This window comes from Spea bombifrons, chromosome 6 (assembly GCF_027358695.1).
Source record: "Spea bombifrons isolate aSpeBom1 chromosome 6, aSpeBom1.2.pri, whole genome shotgun sequence".
Lineage (NCBI taxonomy): Eukaryota > Metazoa > Chordata > Amphibia > Anura > Pelobatidae > Spea > Spea bombifrons.
The window spans coordinates 16,379,325-16,402,067 of NC_071092.1; the positions used below are offsets into that span (position 1 = coordinate 16,379,325).

The 22,743-nt window shown below is 42.7% G+C and overlaps 1 protein-coding gene across 4 annotated transcripts in view; it reads left to right on the forward strand.

Moving 5' to 3' along the window:
• Window positions 1–22,743, forward strand: part of LOC128499735 (myomegalin-like) — an 88,888-nt gene that overhangs the window by 39,775 nt on the left and 26,370 nt on the right. For 3 of the 4 annotated variants that reach the window (XR_008354803.1, XM_053468629.1, XM_053468626.1), the window contains exons 8-12: window positions 2,662–2,829; window positions 9,174–9,416; window positions 17,152–17,283; window positions 17,649–17,768; window positions 22,569–22,716. Coding sequence is in view for 3 of the 4 variants with exons in the window: in XM_053468629.1 (XP_053324604.1) it covers window positions 2,662–2,829; window positions 9,174–9,416; window positions 17,152–17,283; window positions 17,649–17,768; window positions 22,569–22,716 (811 nt within the window). In the remaining variant the exon portion in view is untranslated. The remainder of the gene's footprint in view (window positions 1–2,661; window positions 2,830–9,173; window positions 9,417–17,151; window positions 17,284–17,648; window positions 17,769–22,568; window positions 22,717–22,743) is intronic. The other variant, XM_053468627.1, reaches the window with a different exon arrangement.

Here is a 22,743-nt window from a genome sequence, read left to right on the forward strand (position 1 = left end):
CACCATTATTTTCCAGCACTGCCTTAACCCTCTTGGGCATGGAGTTCACCAGAGCTTCGCAGGTTGCCACAGGAGTCCTCTTCCACTCCTCCATGACAATATCACGGAGCTGGTGGATGTTAGAGACCTTGCGCTCCCCCACCTTCCATTTGAGGATGCCCCACAGATGCTCAATCGGGTTTAGATCTGGAGACATGCTTGGCCAGTCCATCACCTTTACCCTTAGCTTCTTTAGCCGGGCAGTGGTAGTCTTGGAGGTGTGTTTGGGGTCGTTATCATGTTGGAATACTGTCCTGCCTCCCAGTCTCCGAAGGGAGGGGATCATGCTCTGCTTCAGTATGTCACAGTACATGTTGGCATTCATGGTTCCCTCAATGAACTGCTGCTCCCCAGTGCTGGCAGCACTGGGGAGCAGCAGGCCCAGACCATGCAGGCCCAGACCATGACACTCCCACCACCATGCTTGACTGTAGGCAAGACACACTTGTCTTTGTACTCCTCACTTGTTTTCCACCCCACACGCTTGACACCATCAGAACCAAATAAGTTTATTTTGGTCTCATCGGACCACAGGACCCGGTTCCAGTAATCCATGTCCTTAGTCTGCTTGTCTTCCGCAAACTGTTTGCGGGCTTTCTTGTGCATCATGTTTAGAAGAGGCTTCCTTCTGGGACCAATTTGATGCAGTATGTGGCAAATGGTCTGAGCACTGACAGGCGGACCCTCTCCCCTTCAACCTCTGCAGCAATGCTGGTAGCAATCATACGTCTATTTCCCAAAGACAACCTCTGGATATGACACTGAGCATGTGCATTCAACTTCTTTGGTCGACCATGGCGAGGCCTGTTCTAAGTGGAACCTGTCCTGTGAAACCGCTGTATGGTCTTGCCCACCGTTGTGCAGCTCATTTTTAGGGTCTCGGCAATCTTATTATAGCCTAGGCCATCTTTATGTAGAGCAACAATTCTTTTTTTCAGATCCTCAGAGAGTTCTTTGCCATGAGGTGCCATGTTGAACTTCCAGTGACCAGTATGAGAGCGTGTGAGAGGGCTAACACCAAATGTAACACACCTGCTCCCTATTCACACCTGAGGCCTTGTAACACTAACGAGTCACATGACACCGGATAGGGGAAATGGTTTACTCACTTTTGTTGCCAAGGTTTCGACATTAATGGCTGTGTGTTGAGTTATTTTTAAGGGAACTAAACAGAACTAAACAAAAATTGTTCTTCCCAAAAATTAATGTAGAGATTAGCGTATGAAGGTTCAAAACATGCGCCCATTGCATTCCTTTGAAGCTGCAAATTATACTTACTGTCAAAACTGAAATAATTTTTTTTACTGATATGGTCTTAAGTGGCTAGTCTGGCGCTTTGTTATATCTAATGCCAGACTAGCCACTTAATCACTGAGGGAGTATGATTCCTCATCCAGCCCACCAGGTGAAGGAAGAATCAAGTTGGGCCAAGAGAGCTTTGCCCCTGGACGTACTCAGGAAGCTCTCCCTCAACTCACACGAGTCCTACAAAGGACGATTTAAGATCCTTTGTTAATTAAGTGCGACTGCTGTTAGGTGAGGAAATGGCGTAAACTAGGGAGGAAATTACTGACCTGGACAAACAGGTGACTATGCTGGAGTATGGTCTTTCCACCAGGTCAACAGTGCTGCTACCACCTACCAGAGGGCCTATCAAGACCTGCGATACCCGATCGAGGACATCGACAACCGTGGCCGAAGGCAAAAAATAAAGGTACGTGGTCTGCGAGAAGGGGAAGACCCCATGGACTTCAAAATTATACTTACCGGATTGTTTAACAGGATTTTACACCGACCTGATTCTGAGGTGATCTTGGATCGGACCCATCAAGTCCATAGAGCACGTGGCCCAGATTCAGGGCCCTCACAAGATGTCATCTGCAGGCTTCACAGTTTCCAGCTCAAGTAGCATGTAATGTAGCCAGCATGTAATTGACCCTCCCTAGGAGCAACACTGGCCTAGCTCTTCCGGAGTTTACAAAATATTATATTGCTACACATCTTTTTTGGATTTTGGCTTGGGCTTCTGCGCTGAAGAAAAGCTCCTCCCCTCTTTCTCCTCTAACTGTCCTTTCCCATCCCTTTCTGGACCCCTCTTTTTCCCTGGTGGGCAAGGGGTGTAGATGTATTGTAAACTCAGTCTTTCCAATTGAATGGTTCTGATATGGTATCATGTCATGGGCAATTATCCTACTCATTCATCTGTTTTTTTTTTGTCTATTGTAAACCTGCATGATCTGTTAACAAGCTTTGTACCTTTCCTTACACAAAACTCAATAAAAACTTGATTTTTGGAAAAAAAAAACCAGACATAAAATCAAATGGCTTTGAGAATCTTGGGAGTTGTGAGTCTGCAATGTGTAAACAATCGTTGATATACACTGAAAAAAAAGAATGCCAAGAAATACATCATAGTTAGTGCTGTGAAATACAGTTTATGACCGAACTAATGATTAAATTGCAGTTACTAGGTGGTCTTAAAAAATACACAGGTTATGAACAATTGTACTGTTTATTTATTTTTCTAAAAGTGTATAAACTTGTAAAAAAATATTACACAATATGGCCTTTGCAGAATAGGCCTCTACATTCTTCCATTTCATTTTTTTTGTTTACTTCCAGGGCATTGTTTTAACCATATACCCAGCACTGTTAATGACCTACCTACAAATGACTCTAATACTCAGTTCAAGCCGCCTGGTGCTCATCCTCCTGTCCATGGCCCAGCAGTTTTCTCTCTGGCAGATGTACAGCAAGAGCTCCACACTTTACAGAAACAGCTGACAGAACGTGAGAGGGCTGCTCCTCGCATGTGTTCATGATCTTATTTCAGTTTTTCATGTTCAAGAGTTAATTCAATTAATATACAACTATGGTGTATATATATACACATAGGGAGCAGTAAATGCAGTTTACTTAAGGCTTTAGCTACTATGTTTTATTGGCTTATTATGTTCAGGCCCGGACTGGCCATCGGGCATACCGGGCATTTGCCCGGTGGGCCGGGCCACGGCAGGGCCGCATTGACTTAGGGGCTGATGGAGCTGCAGCTCCAGGCCCCTACCCTACCTACGGCCGCATTAACGCAGGGCATAAGGGGCACCTGCCCCTTAAGCCCGCAGCAACTGCGACCGGGTCCGCCACTCTAAGGGGCCGGGAAGTCCCCACCAATGCCGGCCTTACGGGTCTGCGGCCGCACAGGGTTTAAATTAAAACATCGGGTTTTTTTAACTTTATTTAACATCCTCCATGTTAAATAAAGTTTTTTTTTAACTTTATTTAACATGGAGGATGTTAAATAAAGTTGAAAAAAAACCCCGATGTTTTAATTTAAACCCTGTGCGGCCGCAGACCCCTAAGGCCGGCCCTGGTGGGGGCTTCCCGGCCCCTTAGAGCAGGACCGGCCTTTGGGGTGTGCGACCGCACAGGGGGTGCCAACTTGCGGCACCCGGCACCCCTCCAGAGACGGACAGTAATGTCCGCCGCTGGAGGAGCAGGCTCGCAAGGGAGCGGTATCGGAGGCAGTGGCGTCGGCAGGGGGGCCAGAGGGGGCCATGGCCCCCCTACAGCATGCTGTGCCCCCCCGTGTGCCCCCCCAATTGAAACGCCGTTTTTTTTTGTTTTTTTTAAAGACGCGGAGGCAGTACGTTAAACGGCCGCGCAGCCGCCCATTTAATGCCGGCACACCATTGCAGCTGATGTGGCTGCAAGTCTTAAAGCGGCGGTTAGACACGCTGGCCGCTTTAAAATCATGAAGCGGCCAGCGTGCCTGCACAGTGCCGCCCAGTGTCCTGTTCTGTGTGACTCCGCCCCCTTGAGCGGCACGTCACATCGTCAATGTGATGGCCGCTCAAGGGGGCGGAGTCACAAGGAACAGTTCCTCGTGACAGGTAGAAGAGCACGTTGCAGGACAGTATACTAGATACAGAGTCACCTTTGTTGCAAAACGTAAGTATTAAAAAAAATAAAAAAGTTGGGGTAATAGGAGGAAGTGGAGCCATATTCAAAGGGGGGGGCTGCATTGGGACAACAATTAAATACAAAATGGGGGTGGCTAGGGGGTACACAACAGGGTGGTTGGGGCACAACATAAATCAATACACAAAGGTGGGGGGTGGGTGGCTGGGTTCAATATACATGGGTCATTAACAATGCAAAGGGGGGCATCAATACACAAGGGAGGGGGGCTGGCTGGGGACATCACATAAATCAATACACAAGGGTGTTGGGGCACAATGTACAAAGGGGGCTGGCTGGGGGCACAAATCCACATGGGGCAATACACAAGGGGCATAATGTACAAAGGGGGCTGGCTGGGGGCACAAATCCACATGGGGGAAAAACAAACAAACAGCAAACCAGTGTGGAAAGCATTTTGGATGTGATTGGGGGTAGGTGTGGCAAGACCTTTCTTGGTATGTGTGTGTTTGGCTGTCTGTGTGGCAGAGCCTGTCCTGGTGTGTGTGTGTGTGTGTGTGTTTGGGTGTCAGTGTGGCAGAGGTTGTCCTGGTGTGTGTGTGTTTGGGGGTAGGTGTGGCAGAACCTGTCCTGGTGTGTGTGTGTTTGGCTGTCTGTGTGGCAGAGCTTGTCCTGGTGTGTGTGTGTGTGTGTGTTTGGGTGTCGGTGTGGCAGAGCCTGTCCTGGTGTGTGTTTGTGTGGGTGTTGATTTGGCAGGGCCTGTTCTGGTGTGTGTGTATGGCTGTCTGTGTGGCAGAGCCTGCCCTGGTGTGTGTGTGTTTGGGGGTAGGTGTGACAGAACCTGTCCTGGTGTGTGTGTGTTTGGGTGTCGGTATGGCAGAGCCTGTCCTGGTGTGTGTGTGTATATGTGTGTGTGTGTGTGTGTGTGTGTGTTTGGGTGTCGGTGTGGCAGAGCCTGTCCTGGTGTGTGTGTGTGTGGGTGTTGATTTGGCAGAGCCTGTTCTGGTGTGTGTGTATGGCTGTCTGTGTGGCAGAGCCTGTCCTGGTGTGTGTGTGTGTGTGTGTGTGTTTGGGTGTCGGTGTGGCAGAGCCTGTACTGATGTGTGTGTCTGGGTGTCGGTGTGGCAGAGCCTGTCCTGGTGTGTGTGTCTGGGTGTCAGCGTGGCAGTGCCTGTCCTGGTATCTGTGTGGCAGAGCCTGTCCTGGTGTGTGTGTTTGGGTGTCTGTGTGGCAGAGCCTGTCCTGGTGTGTGTGTTTGGGTGTCGGTGTTGCAGAGCCTGTACTGGTGTCAGGGCGGGCTGTTTGGGGACAAAATTGGCTCACGCTGGGCTGTTTGGGGACAAAGTTGGCTCACTCTCGACTGTAATTTGTTAATGTTATCTTGGTGCTGGTCGGGTTCTATGTGGGCAGTGTGGACACCAGGGCTGGTGAGCTGCATCCTGTGAGCTATGCTGTAATTTAGGGGGTTTTATCTTTACTGTTAATGCTTAGTTGTTATGTGATTTCCAGTTGATCTGTACCTGCATAGCTGGGTTTTTGTGTCATTCTGTTGATCTGTATCTGCTATGCTATGCTTCCATACATTATTTATGTATACCTGCAAATACAGGGTTTGTATTTCTTATTCTGTTGTGTTGTTTATTTGATCTATACCTGAACTACAGGGTGTAAGTAAAAGAGCGGAATGGTTTAGTGAATGAGGGGACAAAGGGATGATTACAGGGGAGAGGACCTCTCAATGTCATGGTGCAGTCAGAAGGACTGACTCTCACTGTCTTCCCCTGATCTGCAGTCAGTGAGGCAAATATATTTTTTTGGTGTGGTAGCGGAGGGAGTGATTGCATGCAAGGGAGCATTGAGCAGGGCCCAAGGAAATGCTTGGGTAGGGTCCAATTTTTTCACTATAAAATATATTGGCAACAGGGTCTAATATTGGTAGCAGGGGCAAATATTTATATTTTAATTGGCGGCAGGGGCAAATATGTATATATATATGTTTTGGCAGCAGGGTTTAATATTTATATATATTGGCAGCAGGGTTTAATATTTATATATATATTGGCAGCAGGGTCTAATATTAATATATATCGGCAGCAGGGTATAATATAAGTATATATCCGCAGCGGGGGCTAATAATAATATATATCCGCAGCAGGGGCTAATATTAATATATATCGGAAGCAGGGTGTAATATTTCTATATATTGGCAGCAGGGTCTAATATTTATATATATATATATATATTGGCAGCAGGGGCTAATATTAAAGAATGAAAAATAACTGCAAGTTCAGCTGTTATTTTAAAATCATATTTCAATCACTTCAAAGAGATAAGTACATATAATGTAGTTAAAAATGCATGTCTAACGCATATATATATATATATATATATATATATATTATATGTCCCGTTTTATAATTGGCCCCCCTACTTTGGTCCCTGGCCCCCCATGTGCCCCCCCTAAATATGAAAGCTGGAGATGCCACTGATCGGAGGTCTTTAACAGACCTCCGGTTCTCTTGAGTGATTTTAAGCCGGATGTGCGACAACAGCTGCTGTGCGCCGGGGGTTTGTTGTCAGATCCCGGCGCACAACACTCAAGCCGCGCCCACCGCTGTCCGTGCCCTCTGAACCGGAAGAAGACAGAAGAACTGAAGAAGAGGAGCGAAGAGGAAGAAAATGAGCTGTAAGGAGAAAAGAGGAAAGGTAGGAAAACATTCAGTGAGAGTGGATTAGTATATATGTGTGGATTGGTATATATGTGTGGATTGGTATATATGTGTGGATTGGTATATATGTGTGGATTGGTATATATGTGTGAATTGGTATATATGTGTGGATTGGTATGTATGTGGATTGGTATACGTGTGGATTGGTATACGTGTGGATTGGTATATACGTGTGGATTGGTATATACGTGTGGATTGGTATATACGTGTGGATTGGTATATACGTGTGGATTGGTATATATGTGTGGATTGGTATATATGTGTGGATTGGTAAGTGTGTGAGAGTGATGGGTGTTATGCTGTACCATTTCCAATGTCTTTTTCATGATCTAATTATGCTCTAAAAGTACATCATAACTCCCATCACTCTATACTGTTCCATACAGTGGCAGAGCTGGGAGGCAGAGGCCTTGCACCCCCACCGCAGGACTCCTGAAAGGTAAGTGAACTTCAAAGAGGGAGAGGGTAGATAGTTAGGAGGGGGTAGATAGGGAGAAGGGAGTGAGACAGGGGAAAGGGGGTAGATAGGGAGAAGGGAGTGAGAAGGGGTAGATAGGGGAGAAGGGAGTGAGAAGGGGTAAATGGGGCAGAAGGGAGTGAGAAGGGGTAGATAGGGCAATCATACTCCTATCATGCCAAGTCTGCGAGTACATCCTGGAATCTGGGTATGCCTGGGCATGATAGGAATGTGATTGCTGTTAATCATATATATATACAGATAATATTGTTTTTTAATTGTTTTGTCCTATTTTGGTGTGTTACTTACTTTAAATAAAAGTGTTTTTTATGGTGTGGGGAGGTCATATTCGGTTTCGGACAGGTAAACGCTGCATTTTCGGTTTCAGTCCAGAATTCGTTTTGCTGCATCCCTACTACTAAGCCAGACAATGAAGTGGTAGGCCTACACCACATCAATGTTTGGCGTAGTATATAGTGATTGGGGTTATGCTGCACTATTGTCAATGTCTGGCTCAATGTATAGTGATAGGGATTACGCTGTACCACCGTCAATGTGTGCATCAGTATATAGTGATAGGTGTTATGCTGTACCACCGTAATTGTCTGCCTCAGTATATAGTGGTAGGTGTTATGCTGTACCACCGTCAATTTCTGCCTCGGTATATAGTGATAAGTATTATGCTGTACCACCGTCAATGTCTGCCTCAGTATATAATGATAACAGTGAGAAGAGGCTGAGGTGGTAGATAGTGATACAGGGGAATAGATAGTGAGAAAGGGGAGTTTTGTTACAAGTTTTTATTCCTTTCTTTTTTTGGGATGGGGGGGCACCAGAGCAGTAGTCCGCACAGGGTGCCAGAACACCTAAGGCCGGCTCTGCCTTAGAGTGGCGGACCCGGTTGCAGTTGCGGCGGGCTTAAGGGGCTCTGCGTTAATGCGGCCATATAGGCCCAGTCATTTTAAGGTAGGAGCCTGGAGCTGGAGCTCCATCAGCCCCTAAGTCCCTTTTGTCCCAGTCTGGGCCGGTTTATGTTTATAGTTTGTAATGTTTGTAGACAGAATTTACAAATACTGCAAAATACGTCGTATTCTACAGAATTGACTTCTTGCAATCTAATATCAAGGCTGTAACATCATGTAAAGAATTAGACTTTCTCTTAAGAGGAATTGTGCTCTAAGAAATTAATGGATTAGAAAGATGCATTATCTTTAGTTTAAGATCTGTGGAACATGTGTGAGGTATGCATGTCAGTTATTAAGTATTTTTTTGTCCCTTAACCAATTTGATTTGTGTGGTTTCCCTGTTTATTTTACATTGTATTACCAAAAGAGTGTGGACACCTGACCATCATACCTAAATGGGCTTGTACGAAATCCCATTCCAAAACCACAGGCATTAATATGGTGTTGCCCCCTTCCCTTTTTTTTGCTGTTGTAAGAGCCTCTAATCTTCTGGGAAGGCTTTCCACAAGTTTTTGGAGTGTGTCTGTGGGAATTTGCCTCAGCTCTTCGTCCCACCCCTTTTAAGACATGGGACGAAGTGCTGAGGAACGGCCATTGGGCGGCATGGTGCGTGCACGCCAGCCCCTTTAATTTCATTAGGCGCCGGCGGCTGGAAGAGGCAGCTTTCGATCCCGCTCGCAGCCGCTCAGCGGCTGTTTTGAATGTCGGTCTGCCGTCCGGCTCTGCAGGCAGGGTATCGGTATCAGAGCAGTTTGCATCAGTACAAGTACTCGTACAACTGCTGTGTATCGGCACCAATACCAGTATCGGTATCGGTATATCCCTGTATAAAATTATTTTATTTCTGTGCCAAGTATATAGAATAATTTAGATTATCCTTCACTTCATGTTAAAAATAATAATAAACTTAACAGAACATTATTTGTAATATCCTGATGGCATTTATATTCATGAATAACAAAGTTAGTCAATCTGTTTGTATATAAAATATATGAGTATAAAATCTTTTTTTGTGTGATTAGTTTGGTTGTGCTATGGTTCTGACACTTTTCCTTTTGCCTTCAGATATGCCTCTCACTCCAGCACCATGTGTTTCAAGCAGTTACTTTGACGCAAATACTTCTTCCACGTTTCCTCATTTTCCACACACGTTGCACAGGTCATCCCAAACTACAGAGCTGCAAGCTTCCTCTTACTGCAGCGGTGGACTGTGGGATGTGTCAGGCTTGGTTAGATCTATGCATACAAATATCAATGGAGATGCTTCCTCTGGATCATCTGGTTATCAGTCTGCTAGCAAACTCCCAGGTGATATGACAATCACAGAATCAGGACTAAAAATAGCATAAAAATATAATTATTTTTAACATTTTACTTGCCTCCTTATTTTAAAATATATTATTAAGCACATCTTACTTCTGCTTCTTAACTGGTTACTAAATTTGGTATCATTTCATAGGGACATTCCAGTACCTAATAATGTGCTTATGGGAGTTGTCTTATACAAATACAATTACGTATTTTTTATTGGAATTAGAAAGTGAGACTTTTGTCTCACTTTCTTCCTTACGTGCCTGAACTTATTTGGTCATCATGCCATTTATCTTAGTTTAGAACTATGCAAGATACTGTAAACATTGTTAAGCTGGGGATGAGTTTAAAATCAATTCCTGTTATGTTTTTTTGCAAGTATATGCATGTTACTGCATTATAATTTGTTAAGTAGAAAAAACATTCTAAAAAATATTTGCTATGAAGCCCCTAAATAAGATCTGATGCAACCGATTACCTTCAGAAGTCACAAAAATAGTTAACCCCTTCGTTCCCCTATAGACGTACCGGGACGTCCAAAAAACGCCCACAAAGAAACCCCTATGGACGTCCCGGTACGTCCAGCCCTTCGCGCAGCGTCAGGGACACATCCCTGCCGCTGCACGGGAGACCAGGCTGTCGTTTGACAGCCTGGACTCCCCACTGACAGCAGAAGCCGGCTTTGCCGGCTTTCTGCTGTCCGATCGCCTGTAACAGCTTCCGGCATGAAAGCCGGTAAGCTGTTACCGGTAAACTGCCCGATCGCGCGATCGCGCAGTTGCAAACGCGCGATCGGGCATTCCCTTCCGGGTTGCGTCACTGCTGACGTAACCCGGAAGGTCATCGGAGGACAGGATATCCCCTGCGGGGATATCCTGCCCTCCGATGAGGCACAAAGACGCTACGATCTCTATGCAGGTCTGTGAGGACCTGCATAGAGATCACAGTGTGATCGGTGCAGGGGGATCGCGGGGAGGGGAGTGAGAAACCATCTCTCTCACTCCCCCTCCCGTCCTGTAAGTGAAAAGCTGAAAAAAAAAAATAATTATAATGTGAGCTGTGATGTCACTGTGACATCACTGGCATGTTCAGGAGGTCCCTAGGAGGACCTCCTACCATTACTGTGTAAAAAAAAAAATATAAAAAATACAAAAAAATTTAAAAAAATTAAAATAAAAAAAAATTAAAAAAAAATATAAAAAAAAAGATAATAAAAAAATTCTTTAAAAAACCTTACATCCCATTGCCCTAGCATAACATCTAGCCAGTATAACCCTCCTGCCCCCGTTCACAACCCCCAAACCCGTTAAGCCATAGGCATAAAAATTATACAAAATTGTACACCTAATAGTATGCTCCCTGGTGCTGGGAAAGTCTGGAAAATCTATATAAATTAGGTATTTCTGAAATCAGGACACCTGAATTGATAAACTTGGAGGGGATTTTCCATCACTTTACCTAATTTTGTGAGGATTCAGAGGGAAAATGTAAAAAAAAAATAGTTTATTTTTCTAATCTTCGCTAGTTTTTACTAAATTTCTCATTCTAAATTTTCAGCTAATCATCCAACTATGGTATCAAACGAAAGCTCTATCTCTCCTTGAAAAAACAATATATAGTTTACATGCGTACACTATTCACAGGAACAGAGAATAATCGCTAAACCGACATACCCCAAAAATGGCAAAATTGCTCTGGGCTTTGAGGTACCAAAAACCCCTGGGATTGAAGGGGTTAAATAAAGTCCACCTGTGTGCAATGTAAGTGTCACAGGATCTGCCAAGTGGGTGTCATAAATGATGGGCCTGGAGGTGAAAAATGAAGAGTGGTTGAGAGATAACCAGAGGACAGAACAAATAAACATAGGGAAACCAATAAACACATTAACACATCAGAAACAATAATAACAATTAGACAGGGATTATACATTAAGGTGAATGTTCATATGAAGTTCTGTTAGTGTGTCAGGAAAACAGAATCCACACTAAGACTCTTTCATCTCAAATGTTTTCTTTTCCTGAGAGTCTTTAAAATTCCCTTTGAGTACTTTCATTTGATGAAGAGATGATAACTCTCGAAAGCTTGTCTTTTAAATATTATGTTAGTCCAATTAAAAAGGTATCACCGCATACTGCAATAGTAATAGTAATAGTAATGCGGCTATTGGAAACACAAATGGAATATTTCTAAAGAAAGAATCAACAGGGTCACATCAGGAAAAAAAGAAGAAACTGGCAAACCTTGCACAGAACAAAAACATCCCGAAAAAAAGATCAGCCCTTTTCACCACTGAAAACAATCTAATATCCACTGAAACTGTCAATGTCCCTATCCAAGCTAAGATGGTTAACCACCATGAAAGCAACACAGACAATAATAAAAATTGATAAAAACCTCTCGAATCATCATCTATCAATACCTGAGAAAATAGTCCTATCCAATGGTCTTACATTTTGTCCAAGCACAAAACTGAACCACATTCAATTATACTCAGACTTGGAGGAATTCTTTAGTAGACTGAGGCTTAAGGAATTGTTCTTTGGCAAAGAAAACACCACATCCAGTCAGGTTAATAATGGGAGAAAAAAGGACAAAGACTTTACACCTGCTACAGGACGTAATAGGAAATTGCTCAACTATATTAAAAGCTTCCTCATAAGAGTAGCATACCTCACTACCACACACAAAAATGTCATACACAACCTCCTACCTCCAGAAAGAAATGCCTTGCATAATTTATTGAATAATAAAAACACCATCATTAAGCCAGCTGACAAGGGCGGATCAGTAGTCATCATGAACACCCAGGACTATGTTGCAGAAGGAAGCAGACAGTTGATTGATACTATAAAAAAATTGAACCAGGACCCCACTAAGGAATATACAGAAGATCTTCTCGAAACACATGCAACAAGAATTAGAAAATCTTGTGCCTTCCAATCCTCAAATAGGGACCTTCTACATGCTGTCCGAAATCCACAAGCCAGGCAACCCAGGACGACCCATTATAAGAGGTATGGGAACTCTTACTGAACCAATATCTGGCCTTATAGAAAACATTCTTACACCCCTAGTTATCAACACTGAGAGCTTTGTACGGGACACCACATATTTTCTTCATAAACTGAGCCAAGTCACATACCTGCCTGTTAATACTATAGTTGCTATTGCTACCATGGATGTGGAGTCTTTATATAGTAACATCCCCCATAAAGATGGTATTGAGGTCTGCATCAAGTTCCTCTCCCTCCTCAATGCCACACACAAATATGAAACTATCGCCAAGCTCATAGAATGTATCCTTACACACAACTATTTCAATTTCAACAACACCTACAAATGACCGGGACAGCTATGGGCACCAAAATGTCACCTCAATATGCCAATCTTTTCATGGCCGACCTGGAACAGAGATTCCTAGCCCTCACCCCTGCAAACCATATAAGTATTATCGTTATATCAACAGCATTTCATAATATGGACAAAAGGAGAAGAAAACCTTTCAAAATTCCATGAATCTTTCAATTCATTCCACCCATCAATAAAACTCAAAATGAATTTCTCAAAACAGTGTGATCTGTGTGGTCACAGTGTGATCCAGGAGGACTGTGCCATAAGTGTCACAGATGGCTCACTCCACTCTTCTGTGTACAGAAAACCCACAGACAGGTACAGTTATTTTCACAATTCAAGGTTTCATCCCAATCACACAAAACAAGGTTTCATCTACAGCTATCAGATACCTCTGTATTTGCTTTGACAATTTTTTTCCGCGGTGGGCCACTTCATCAGAATTGTATACGTGCGAGGGCCGCACTCATTTTTTACTGTAATTTTTAGCCTTTAACAAGATATGCAGATTAAAATAAAGTAAATGACACAAAACCTTTATTTTTCCTCTCACTGATTTCTGGGCCTAGAAAGGTTTGTGACTACAAATTCAGGATTCTGGATAAGTAAAAATTAAATAGTTCTATGTATTCTAGGGATGCACCGAAAATTCAGGGTTCACTTAACCGAAACCAAAAATGACCCCCCTACCTTTAAAAATAATAAGAAAAATCCCACACTTTTAATAAAAGTAAGTTACACACCAAAATTGTACAAAAAATTTAATAATGTTTATATATATATATATATATATATATATATATATATATATATATATATATATTACAATTGTTAACAGCAATCTCAGGCATACCCAGATTCCAGCATGTACTGGTTGGCTGGGCATGATAGGAGTGTGATTGCTGTCAACAATTATATATAAATTAATATTGTTATTGTATTTCTTTGTCCAATTTTGGTGTGTTAACCACAATTTTATTAAAAGTAAGTAACACACCAAAATTGGACAGCAAATTCAACAATATGACTTGGCATGATAGGAGTGTGATTGCTAACAGCAATTACACTCCTATCATACCTAGGCAACCAGTAAATGCTGGAACCTAGGCATGATGGGACTGTGATTGCTGTTGCTGTTAGCAATCACACACCTATCATGCCAAGTCAGCCAGTGCATGCTGAAACCTGGCTAGTTGCCCCCCTTGTGTATTGATTCTGCCAGCAGTATGGGGTCTGCACATCACTTACAGTCTCCCTGTACAGCCACCCTGTACCATGTCCCCCACTTTCACATCCATGCTATCACACACACACTCATTCATTAATTCACAGATTAATTCCCTCAATCACGCATACTCATTCAAACACCCTCCCTCACCTCCTTACCTGCACTGCAGCTCTCTCGATGCCGCTCAGAGTCTTCAGCAGGGGGCACGGCCTCCCTCTGTGTTCTCTTGTACTGCACAGAGGAAGCAGGACAGGAACAGAGTCGTGTGATGTCACGTACATTCACATGACTCTGCTGGGTTCCACTTCCTCTGTGCAGTACAAAATACCCTCCCACAGGTAAGCAACAGAGCCCTTGTGATATCGGTTGCCCTGGCTGCCGCTCTCACACGGGCGGCACCTCAAGGTCCTGCGGTCTGCATTTGGCCCGCGGGCCGCATGTTGGACGCCCCTGACCTAAGCGCACTGCCACAGTCTTTTTGGAAGAAAAGGCTACAGGGAAAAAAACAAGGGAAAGGCTTCTAGAGGAAAAAAAGAAAAACACAAGCAGGATCCCTGTGGTAGTTACCTACAGACCAACTCTTGAGGAAATACGCAAAATTATTAAAGACCTACAGCCGGACAGAAAAAATATTCCCTCAGCCCCCAATACTGGCATTTACACAATTACCAAACCTCAGGAAAAGATTGGTCCGTGGCAAACTGGCCCCAGAACACCAGTATACACAGAATGGCACTCCTGCATACTTTGCCAACATATATGTGACAGTAACACAGCCAGTCACAACAACAAAACCTACATCATCAAGGATTCATAGATCTGCAAATGTGTTGTACATTATACAATGTTCAGCATATGACAAAGGGTGCTACATTGGGAACACAGGCCTTAAACTGCATCTAGCTTCACCTAGAATAATCACTCCATCCAAAACCTGAAAATTAAAGTACTCAAAGGGAATTTTAAAGACTCTCAGGAAAGGAAAATATTTGAGATAAAAATGATAATGTATTTCAACACCATAAAAGAGGGTCTTAATGTGGATTCTGGTTTCCTGACACACTACCAGAACTTCATATGAACATTCATCTTAACCCCTTAATGAAAATACTGTTTCTTACTCGTAGTATATTGTGGGACATTTTTTTTTAACATTTTTCAGTGTTGCTGTTTAGCTGTGATTTTCTTCTTTCTCATTTCGTGCTCCCACACATATTATATATTGTTTTTTTCAGGACAAACAGGGCTTTCTTTAGATACCATTATCATATTATTTTATCATATCATCTAATTTACTATAAAAAAAAAAGATAAAATATGGTGATTTTTTGTTAAAAAAATACTTTTTCTCACTTTTTAAACAAAAAACTTTTATACATCTGCAAAAACTAATGAAAAAAACTGCTAAATAGATTCTACTATTTGTCCTGAGTTTAGAAATACCAATGTTTTTATGCTTTTTTCTGCACGTTATGGGGCAATGGGGCAAGTACCAGTAGCGTTTTGCTTTTTCAAAACAATTTTTCCCCAAAGCTGGTCATTCTGCCCCATGTGCTATTTCAGGTATCTTTGAAGCCGGCCAACGAAATTTACCCCATCAGAGCATATACTTTTAAAAACTAGACACCCCAAGGTATTTTAAATGCTGGTATTTTAACCATTTCCATGCTCTAGTTCTAATGGTATTAATTAGTATTGCTTCAGACCTGATGAAGAGAGGATAACTCTCGAAAGCTTGTCTTTTAAATATTATGTTAGTCCAATAAAAAGGAAAATCACTGCATACTGCATCCTGTGTACTGGACTAATATGGCTAAATCCATTTACATTATATATATATATCTTATTTGCTCGATTATAAGACGACCCTGATTATAAGACGACCCCCCAAAATCTGAATATTAACTTAGGAAAAAAAGAAAAAGCCTGAATATAAGACGACCCTAAAGGAATAAAGTTTTACCAGTAAATGTTAATTCATGTAAACTATTTTTTTAAATAAAAGCTATGATTGAGAAAAATATTTTTTTTGTTTTTATTTCCTTGTATTTTCCAACCTATTCCCCAGTTACGCACATCTGCCCCCAGGCTTGCCACACCAATATGGCACTGTGGCCCATGATATGCCTTTTAACCCTCTATATGCCACTGTGCCCCATGGTATGCCTTTTGACCCCCTATGTGCCACTCTGCCTCCAGAAATGCCTTATACCCCTATATCCCATTCTGGCATTTAGGGGGTTAAAATGCATATTATGGGGCAGAGTGGCATATAGGGAGGTATAGGGCATTCCAGGAGGCAGAGTGGCATTAAGGGAGTTAAAAGGCATTGTATAGAGCACTCTGCCTCCAGAAATGCCTTATACCCCTATATGCCACTCTGGCATTTAGGGGGTTAAAAGGCATATTATGGGGCAGAGTGGCATATAGGGAGGTGAAATGCCTTATACCTCCCTATATGCCACTCTGCCCCATAATATGCTTTTTAACCTCCTAAGTGCCAGAGTGGCATATAGGGGTATAAGGCATTCCAGAAATGCCCTATGCCCCCATTTAACACACACACACACACTTACTGGTGCTTCCAATTTCCTGCTGTATTGACGGGGCAGCGGGTTGACGTCTCCTTCCGCTGCAGCCGGAAGGAGGTGGAGTTGGCAGCGGGGGGTTGTCTGCGTCCGTCGCGTATGCGCGACGGACGCAGACAACTCCCGCTGCTAGCCACACCTCCTTCCGGCTGCAGCGGACGTTGTCTACGCGGATCGCTGCCCCGGCAATACAGCAGGAAGCACCGGTAAGTGTGTGTATGGGGGGGGGGAGGAAACAGGAGGATCCAGGTCCCCTGCAGCGGTGCGGGGGATCTGGATCTTAGTCTCATAATCAGACCTCTATTTGAGGTCTGATTAGAAGACGACCCCGATTAGAAGAAGAGGGGTATTTTTTCAGAGCATTTGCTCTGAAAAAAACCTCGTCTTATAATCGAGCAAATACAGTATATATAGAGAGAGAGAAATGATAGAGCCATAGGGATGATGCCATGTCTATATAAGAAGCTTAATCATGTCTGCAAAAGATATTAATGCTGAAAATTTGTATTTTCACCATCCAGAATATTAGAAATGATGTTTCGGTAACCTATATTTTTCCAAATAGGCTCAGATCTGCTTAAGGAACATCTAATTGAAATCCGAAACCTTCATCAGCACCTGGAAAAATCCATTTACAATAATGATCTCCTGAGGGAACAGCTGAAAGAAAGACTTACTGCTATGAAAAGAGGCAATGGTAAGGTGGTAAATGAACATTGATCTATGTAATTGAAAGACAGCATTTCACCACTGTAAAAATTAAATACTGTCTTTATTATCAGTAAGCCAATGATTTTGTACTTTACCAAAAGTTAAATCTTTCCCCAGTGAACACAAAGCATTTCCAGACCAACCTGATGCTATCTGGTATCTGAAAAGGAAGGCAGCTTTGTTCAGTTTCAATTTTTAATATTTATTAAGTCAAAATGTACTACTTGGTAATTTAGTTTTTTCATACATGTGTGCCTGTGTGTCATTTTATGCATTTCCATGACTTTGGATGTTCTTTGTTTGTATATAGTGACACTTTATGAAGTCATGTAAACATTTCCCATGTTCTAGGTTCTCCCATTAATATGTCTATTCAAGGTTTCGACTCACTACCTCAACTCTTAAATGAAAACAGAACTCTGACGGAAGAGAACCTTCATCTGCAAATTCGAATTAACCATATCACTCAAGGTAAGGGTGCTCCATGATTTAACCCCTTAAGGACAATGGGCGGTCCCTAAACCCATTGAAAACAATGCATTTTGAGCCCGTACATGTACGGGCTTTGTCATTAAGGGGTTAAATATTGAAAACTAATCCGGGCAGAAATGAAAGTGAAAAGCACAAAGGGTTTAATCACAAAACTCTGACCTGTGGTGATCACTGAAGGACACATAATTATAAAATCTGTAGTTACATTTCATTTGTTTACATGAGGTAGTGATATTTTGCCTCTAGAAATGAGATGACTGGAAAAGCCTTAACCCCTTGATGACAATTGCCGGTCCGGGCACGTCACCGAAAATCAAGTCGATAACGACAATTGACGTGCCAGGACCGGCACGTCTTTAAACGGGTGCAGAAAGCGAACTATTTTCGCTTTCTGCACCGAAACAGCGTTGCTGTAATGCCTCGACCTCGAGGCATTCAGCAACGCCATGATCAGCACAAAGGGGCCATCTCTGGCCCCTCTCCGGGGCGTCAACATCCGCCATACTTTGTATGGCGGCGGACGCCTGTTTTAAAAGCGTTTAGGAGGCGATCGTTGCCTTAAACTTAAATGGTGCTGCTGGAATCAGGAGGCATCCAGCGACACCAAACACTTACCTTGGGATGGACTGTGACCGCTCCGGAGAGCGGTCACAGCCGCCGCTGCAGGTGATCTTCGCCATCAAGCAAGATGGCGGCCGCCCTGTAAAAAAAAACAATAAAGACTAAAAAGTTCGCTAGACGGTCTCCAGACCCTCTAGAGAACTCTGGCTCCACTTGCAGGTTGAATACAGGTACTGCATTCAACCATGCAAGTCAATGGAGCTCAGCTTTCTAATCACAGTGTGATTAGTAAAAATAAATTAAAAATAAAATAAAATTAATAATAATTAGAAAAAAATAGTAAAAAAACAGTAAAATGTAAAAATAATTTCCCACTGATGTCACTATCAGGGGAACCTTCAAGTTGAAAAAAAATGTAAAAAAAAGGCAAGTGAGCAAGTCCTAAAATTAGCATATTAGCTTAAAACAATTCTCGCATGGAAAGAGTTAAAATACTGGCATATTAAATGCCCATGGGGTGTCTACTTTTAAAAAAAATGTATGATTTGATGGGGTAAATTGAATTGGCCGGGTTCAACAAGGTCCCAATTAACACGGGGGGAAGGATGGCCACACATCTAATTTCCAATTAGAAAAATGCACACGTACCAAATGTGGCCTTTTAGTTCCCCCAAAAAATGACAAACCCATGCATGTGGGGTATCACTGTACTCAGGAGATGTTGCTGAACACATATTGTGTCGTGTGACAGTGGGATATACCAGGAGCTGTAAATTCATACATAAAGTAGGTGTGTGTGGGAAAAATACACACACAAAAATACTACTGCAAACTTTGAAACAATGCTGGTGGTAAAATGTGTGCATGCAAAGAGTTAAAATACCAGCATTTAAAATACCCTGTGGTGTGTAGTTTTCAAAAATATATGGTTTTGTTGGGCACACTGAAATGGCCTGGCTCAAAGATGTACCAAATAGGGCATGGACAGTGGATCCCCAAATGCCAAAGTTCAACATTGAAAAATGTGCATGCCCCAAATGTGGCCCTTTTGCCCCCAAACAGCCAGGCAAAATCATTCATGTGGGGTATCACTGTGCTCAGGAGATGTTGCTGAACACATATTGGGGTGTATTGTGATAGTGACATATACGAGAACTTTTTAATTCATACCTGAAGTAAAATGTGTGTGACAAAACAAATGCAAAAAATGACTACCATAAAGTTTGACAAAGACTGGTGGTAGATATGGTGCATGGAAAGAGTTAAAATACTAGCATTTGAAATACCCTGGGGTGTCTAGTTTTTAAAAATATGTGGGTTTATTGGGCACACTGAAATGGCCCGGCTCAAAGATGTACCAAATAGGGCATGGGCAGTGGATCCCCAAATGCCAAAGTTCAACATTGAAAAATGTGCATGCCCCAAATGTGGCCCTTTTGCCCCCAAACAGCCAGGCAAAATCATTCATGTGAGGTATCGCTGTACTCAGGAGATGTTGCTGAACACATATTGGGGTGTTTTATGATGGTGACATATACCAGAACCTGTTTATTCATACCTGAAATAAAATGTGTGTGAAAAAACAAATGCAAAAGAATTACTACCATAAAGTTTGACAAAGGCTGATGGTAGAATAATTGCTTGGAAAGGGTTAAAATACTAGCATTTGGAATACCCTGGGCTGTCTAGTTTTCAAAAATATATGACTTGATGGGGTAAATTGCATTGGCCGGCTTCAAAGATACCCGAAATGGCACATGGGGGGAAGAATTACCAGATTTGGAAAAAATGGCTTTGAAATAGCAAAACGCTACCTGTACTTATTGCCCCATAATGTGTAGAAAAAAGCAAAAAAACATAAAAACATTGGGTATTTCTAAACTCAGGACAAATAGTAGAATCTATTTAGCAGGTTTTTTTATTACCTTTTATAGATGAGTAAAAGATTTTTCAACTAAAAGTTAGAAACAGTCATTTTTTTCTAAATGTTTCACCATATTTTATACTTTTTTTAATAGTAAATAATACGATACAATCAAAACAATGTCATCTAAAGAAAGCCCTTCTTGTCCTGAAAAAAAACAATATATAATGTGTGTGGGTTCAGTAAACTGGAAAGAAGAAAATTACAGCTAAACACGAGCAGCGCAGAAATGTTAAAACGGCCATTGTCACGAAGGGTACAAAAAGTAAAATCAGCCTTTGTCACGAAGAGGTTAAGTAGCAGCAGCAGCAACCTCAATTCTTATTAAAAAAATGTTAAGTGCATTTTAAAAGTCTAACGACCAGAGACCCTCTAAAACCAGGGATGCGTATGTGACATTCAACACTCTTTCCTCAACTCATTATCAAAGAGTAAGTATGCAAGTACACCCCTAAGCAAATAAAAATAGTTTTGTAAAATGATTTGATAAGTAGCAGAATCTTTCATAACCTTTTATCTGATATTGACCTCTTCAATGCAATGTACATCACTACTCATCAACTGCAGAGGTTAAATTTGCAAACCATTTTGCTACATCAGCATACCTGGGAACTTCTTCGCTGTGGCGGGACGCGGCCAGGACTGCACACTGACATCAGCGGGCGGTCCCGCTGACGTTGGTGAGCGGTCCGGCTGTTGTTCGTGGGCATTCCCGCTGACATCGGGGGAGTTCCCGTGGACGGCAGCGGGAAACACCCACATTTAAAGGGGAAATGGGCGGGGAGCGGGGTGTGTCAAGACCCCTTTCCCGCGGCCCGGAGGATTCAGGTCTTGACCCGGTGAACAGGAAGAGCAGCGCTCACCCTGCAATCTCCGGGTCAAACTCGGAGAGTTCCCGGATATGTACATCAGATGTTCAAGGGCTCTCCAAAATGAAACAGGATTCCTGGAACGACTAGGAAATATGGTCCTAATGACAGGATATGACTAAGAATCTCCTTTTGTAGGCATTATTTGTGGGATAGTCAACAACATCATACAATTTTTATAACTATGTAAAATACTGGATGACAGTAATCTTGAAGACATTGAATGTTTTTGTGATACCTTGTGTACTTCATTGTTATGCAATACATACATGCAATATGTTTATTTTGCACCACCACCAAAAATACCGCATTTGCTTTATTATAAGAGGACCCCTTAAAATTTGAATATTAATTTAGAAAAAAAGAAAAAGCCTGAATATAAGACTACCCTATAAGAAAAAAGTTTTATTAGTAAATATTAATTCACATGTAAACAATTGAGAAAAATGCATTATATGCTTTTATTTCCTTTTATTTGCCAACCTGTCCCCAGTTATGCACATCTGCCCCATGGCTTGCTACTCTGCCCCCCTGATATGCCTTATACCCCTATATGCCACTCTGCTCCCCCAGATATGCCTTATACCCCCTTATTTGCCACTCTGCTCCCCCAGATATGCCTTATACCCCCTTATTTGCCAGTCTGCCCCCCAGATATGCCTTATACCCCCTATTTGCCACTCTGCCTCCCTGATATCCCTTATACCCCCTGATTACCACTCTGCCCCAGATATGTCTTATTCCCCATATTTGCCAATCTGCCCACTGATATGCCTTATACCCCTTATATGCCCCCCCAACTTACCGATGCATCCCTAGACTTGTCCCCTGTGCTCCAGACTCACTGGTGTCAAGTGTGGGCAACCGGTGGACAACCTCGGCTGCTACCCGAGACTGAGCACCAGACGGTCATGTCACGCCGGTGCACCATTATAGAACCCCCGGCAGAAGGTTGTATGTGTGCATTGCGCAGACTTTCACTGGCTGCTAGGGAGGATGATCCTCCTTTCTGGAAGTTGGTGAAAGTCTGCGCGATGCACGTAGACAACCTTCGCTGTTGCTGGCAGGTACTTCCGCCGGGGCTTCTATGGTGGGGCACCTTACGGTCACGTCACAGATGATAGATAGATAGCTGATGCCATAGAAGCCCCGGCAGAAGTGGAGGTTGTCTGCGCGCATCAAGCGGCTGCCAGAGAGGAGGGTCCAGGTCCCCTGCAGCACTGTGGGGGATCTGGATCTTAGTCTTGCAGTCAGACCTCTATTTGTGGTCTGATTACAAGACGACCTTGAATATAAGACGAGGGGTATTTTTCAGAGCATTTGCTCTGAAAAATCCTTGTTTTATAATCGAGCAGATATAGGTAGTTAACTAAAAGAAGGTAAAGCGATCTTACACATTAAATTATTTGTTATACTTCAAACCAGGTTATGATGTGGAACTGAAAAAAATGCAGGATCAAGTAAGTATCTCAAGGTCACAGTTGAAGGATTTGGAAACAGAATTGGAGCAGTGGAAATTTGAGGTGCTACAACTTAAGAAAGAACGACTCTTGGACCAGGAGACTAACAACAGGTAATACATGATGCACTAGGGGACTAG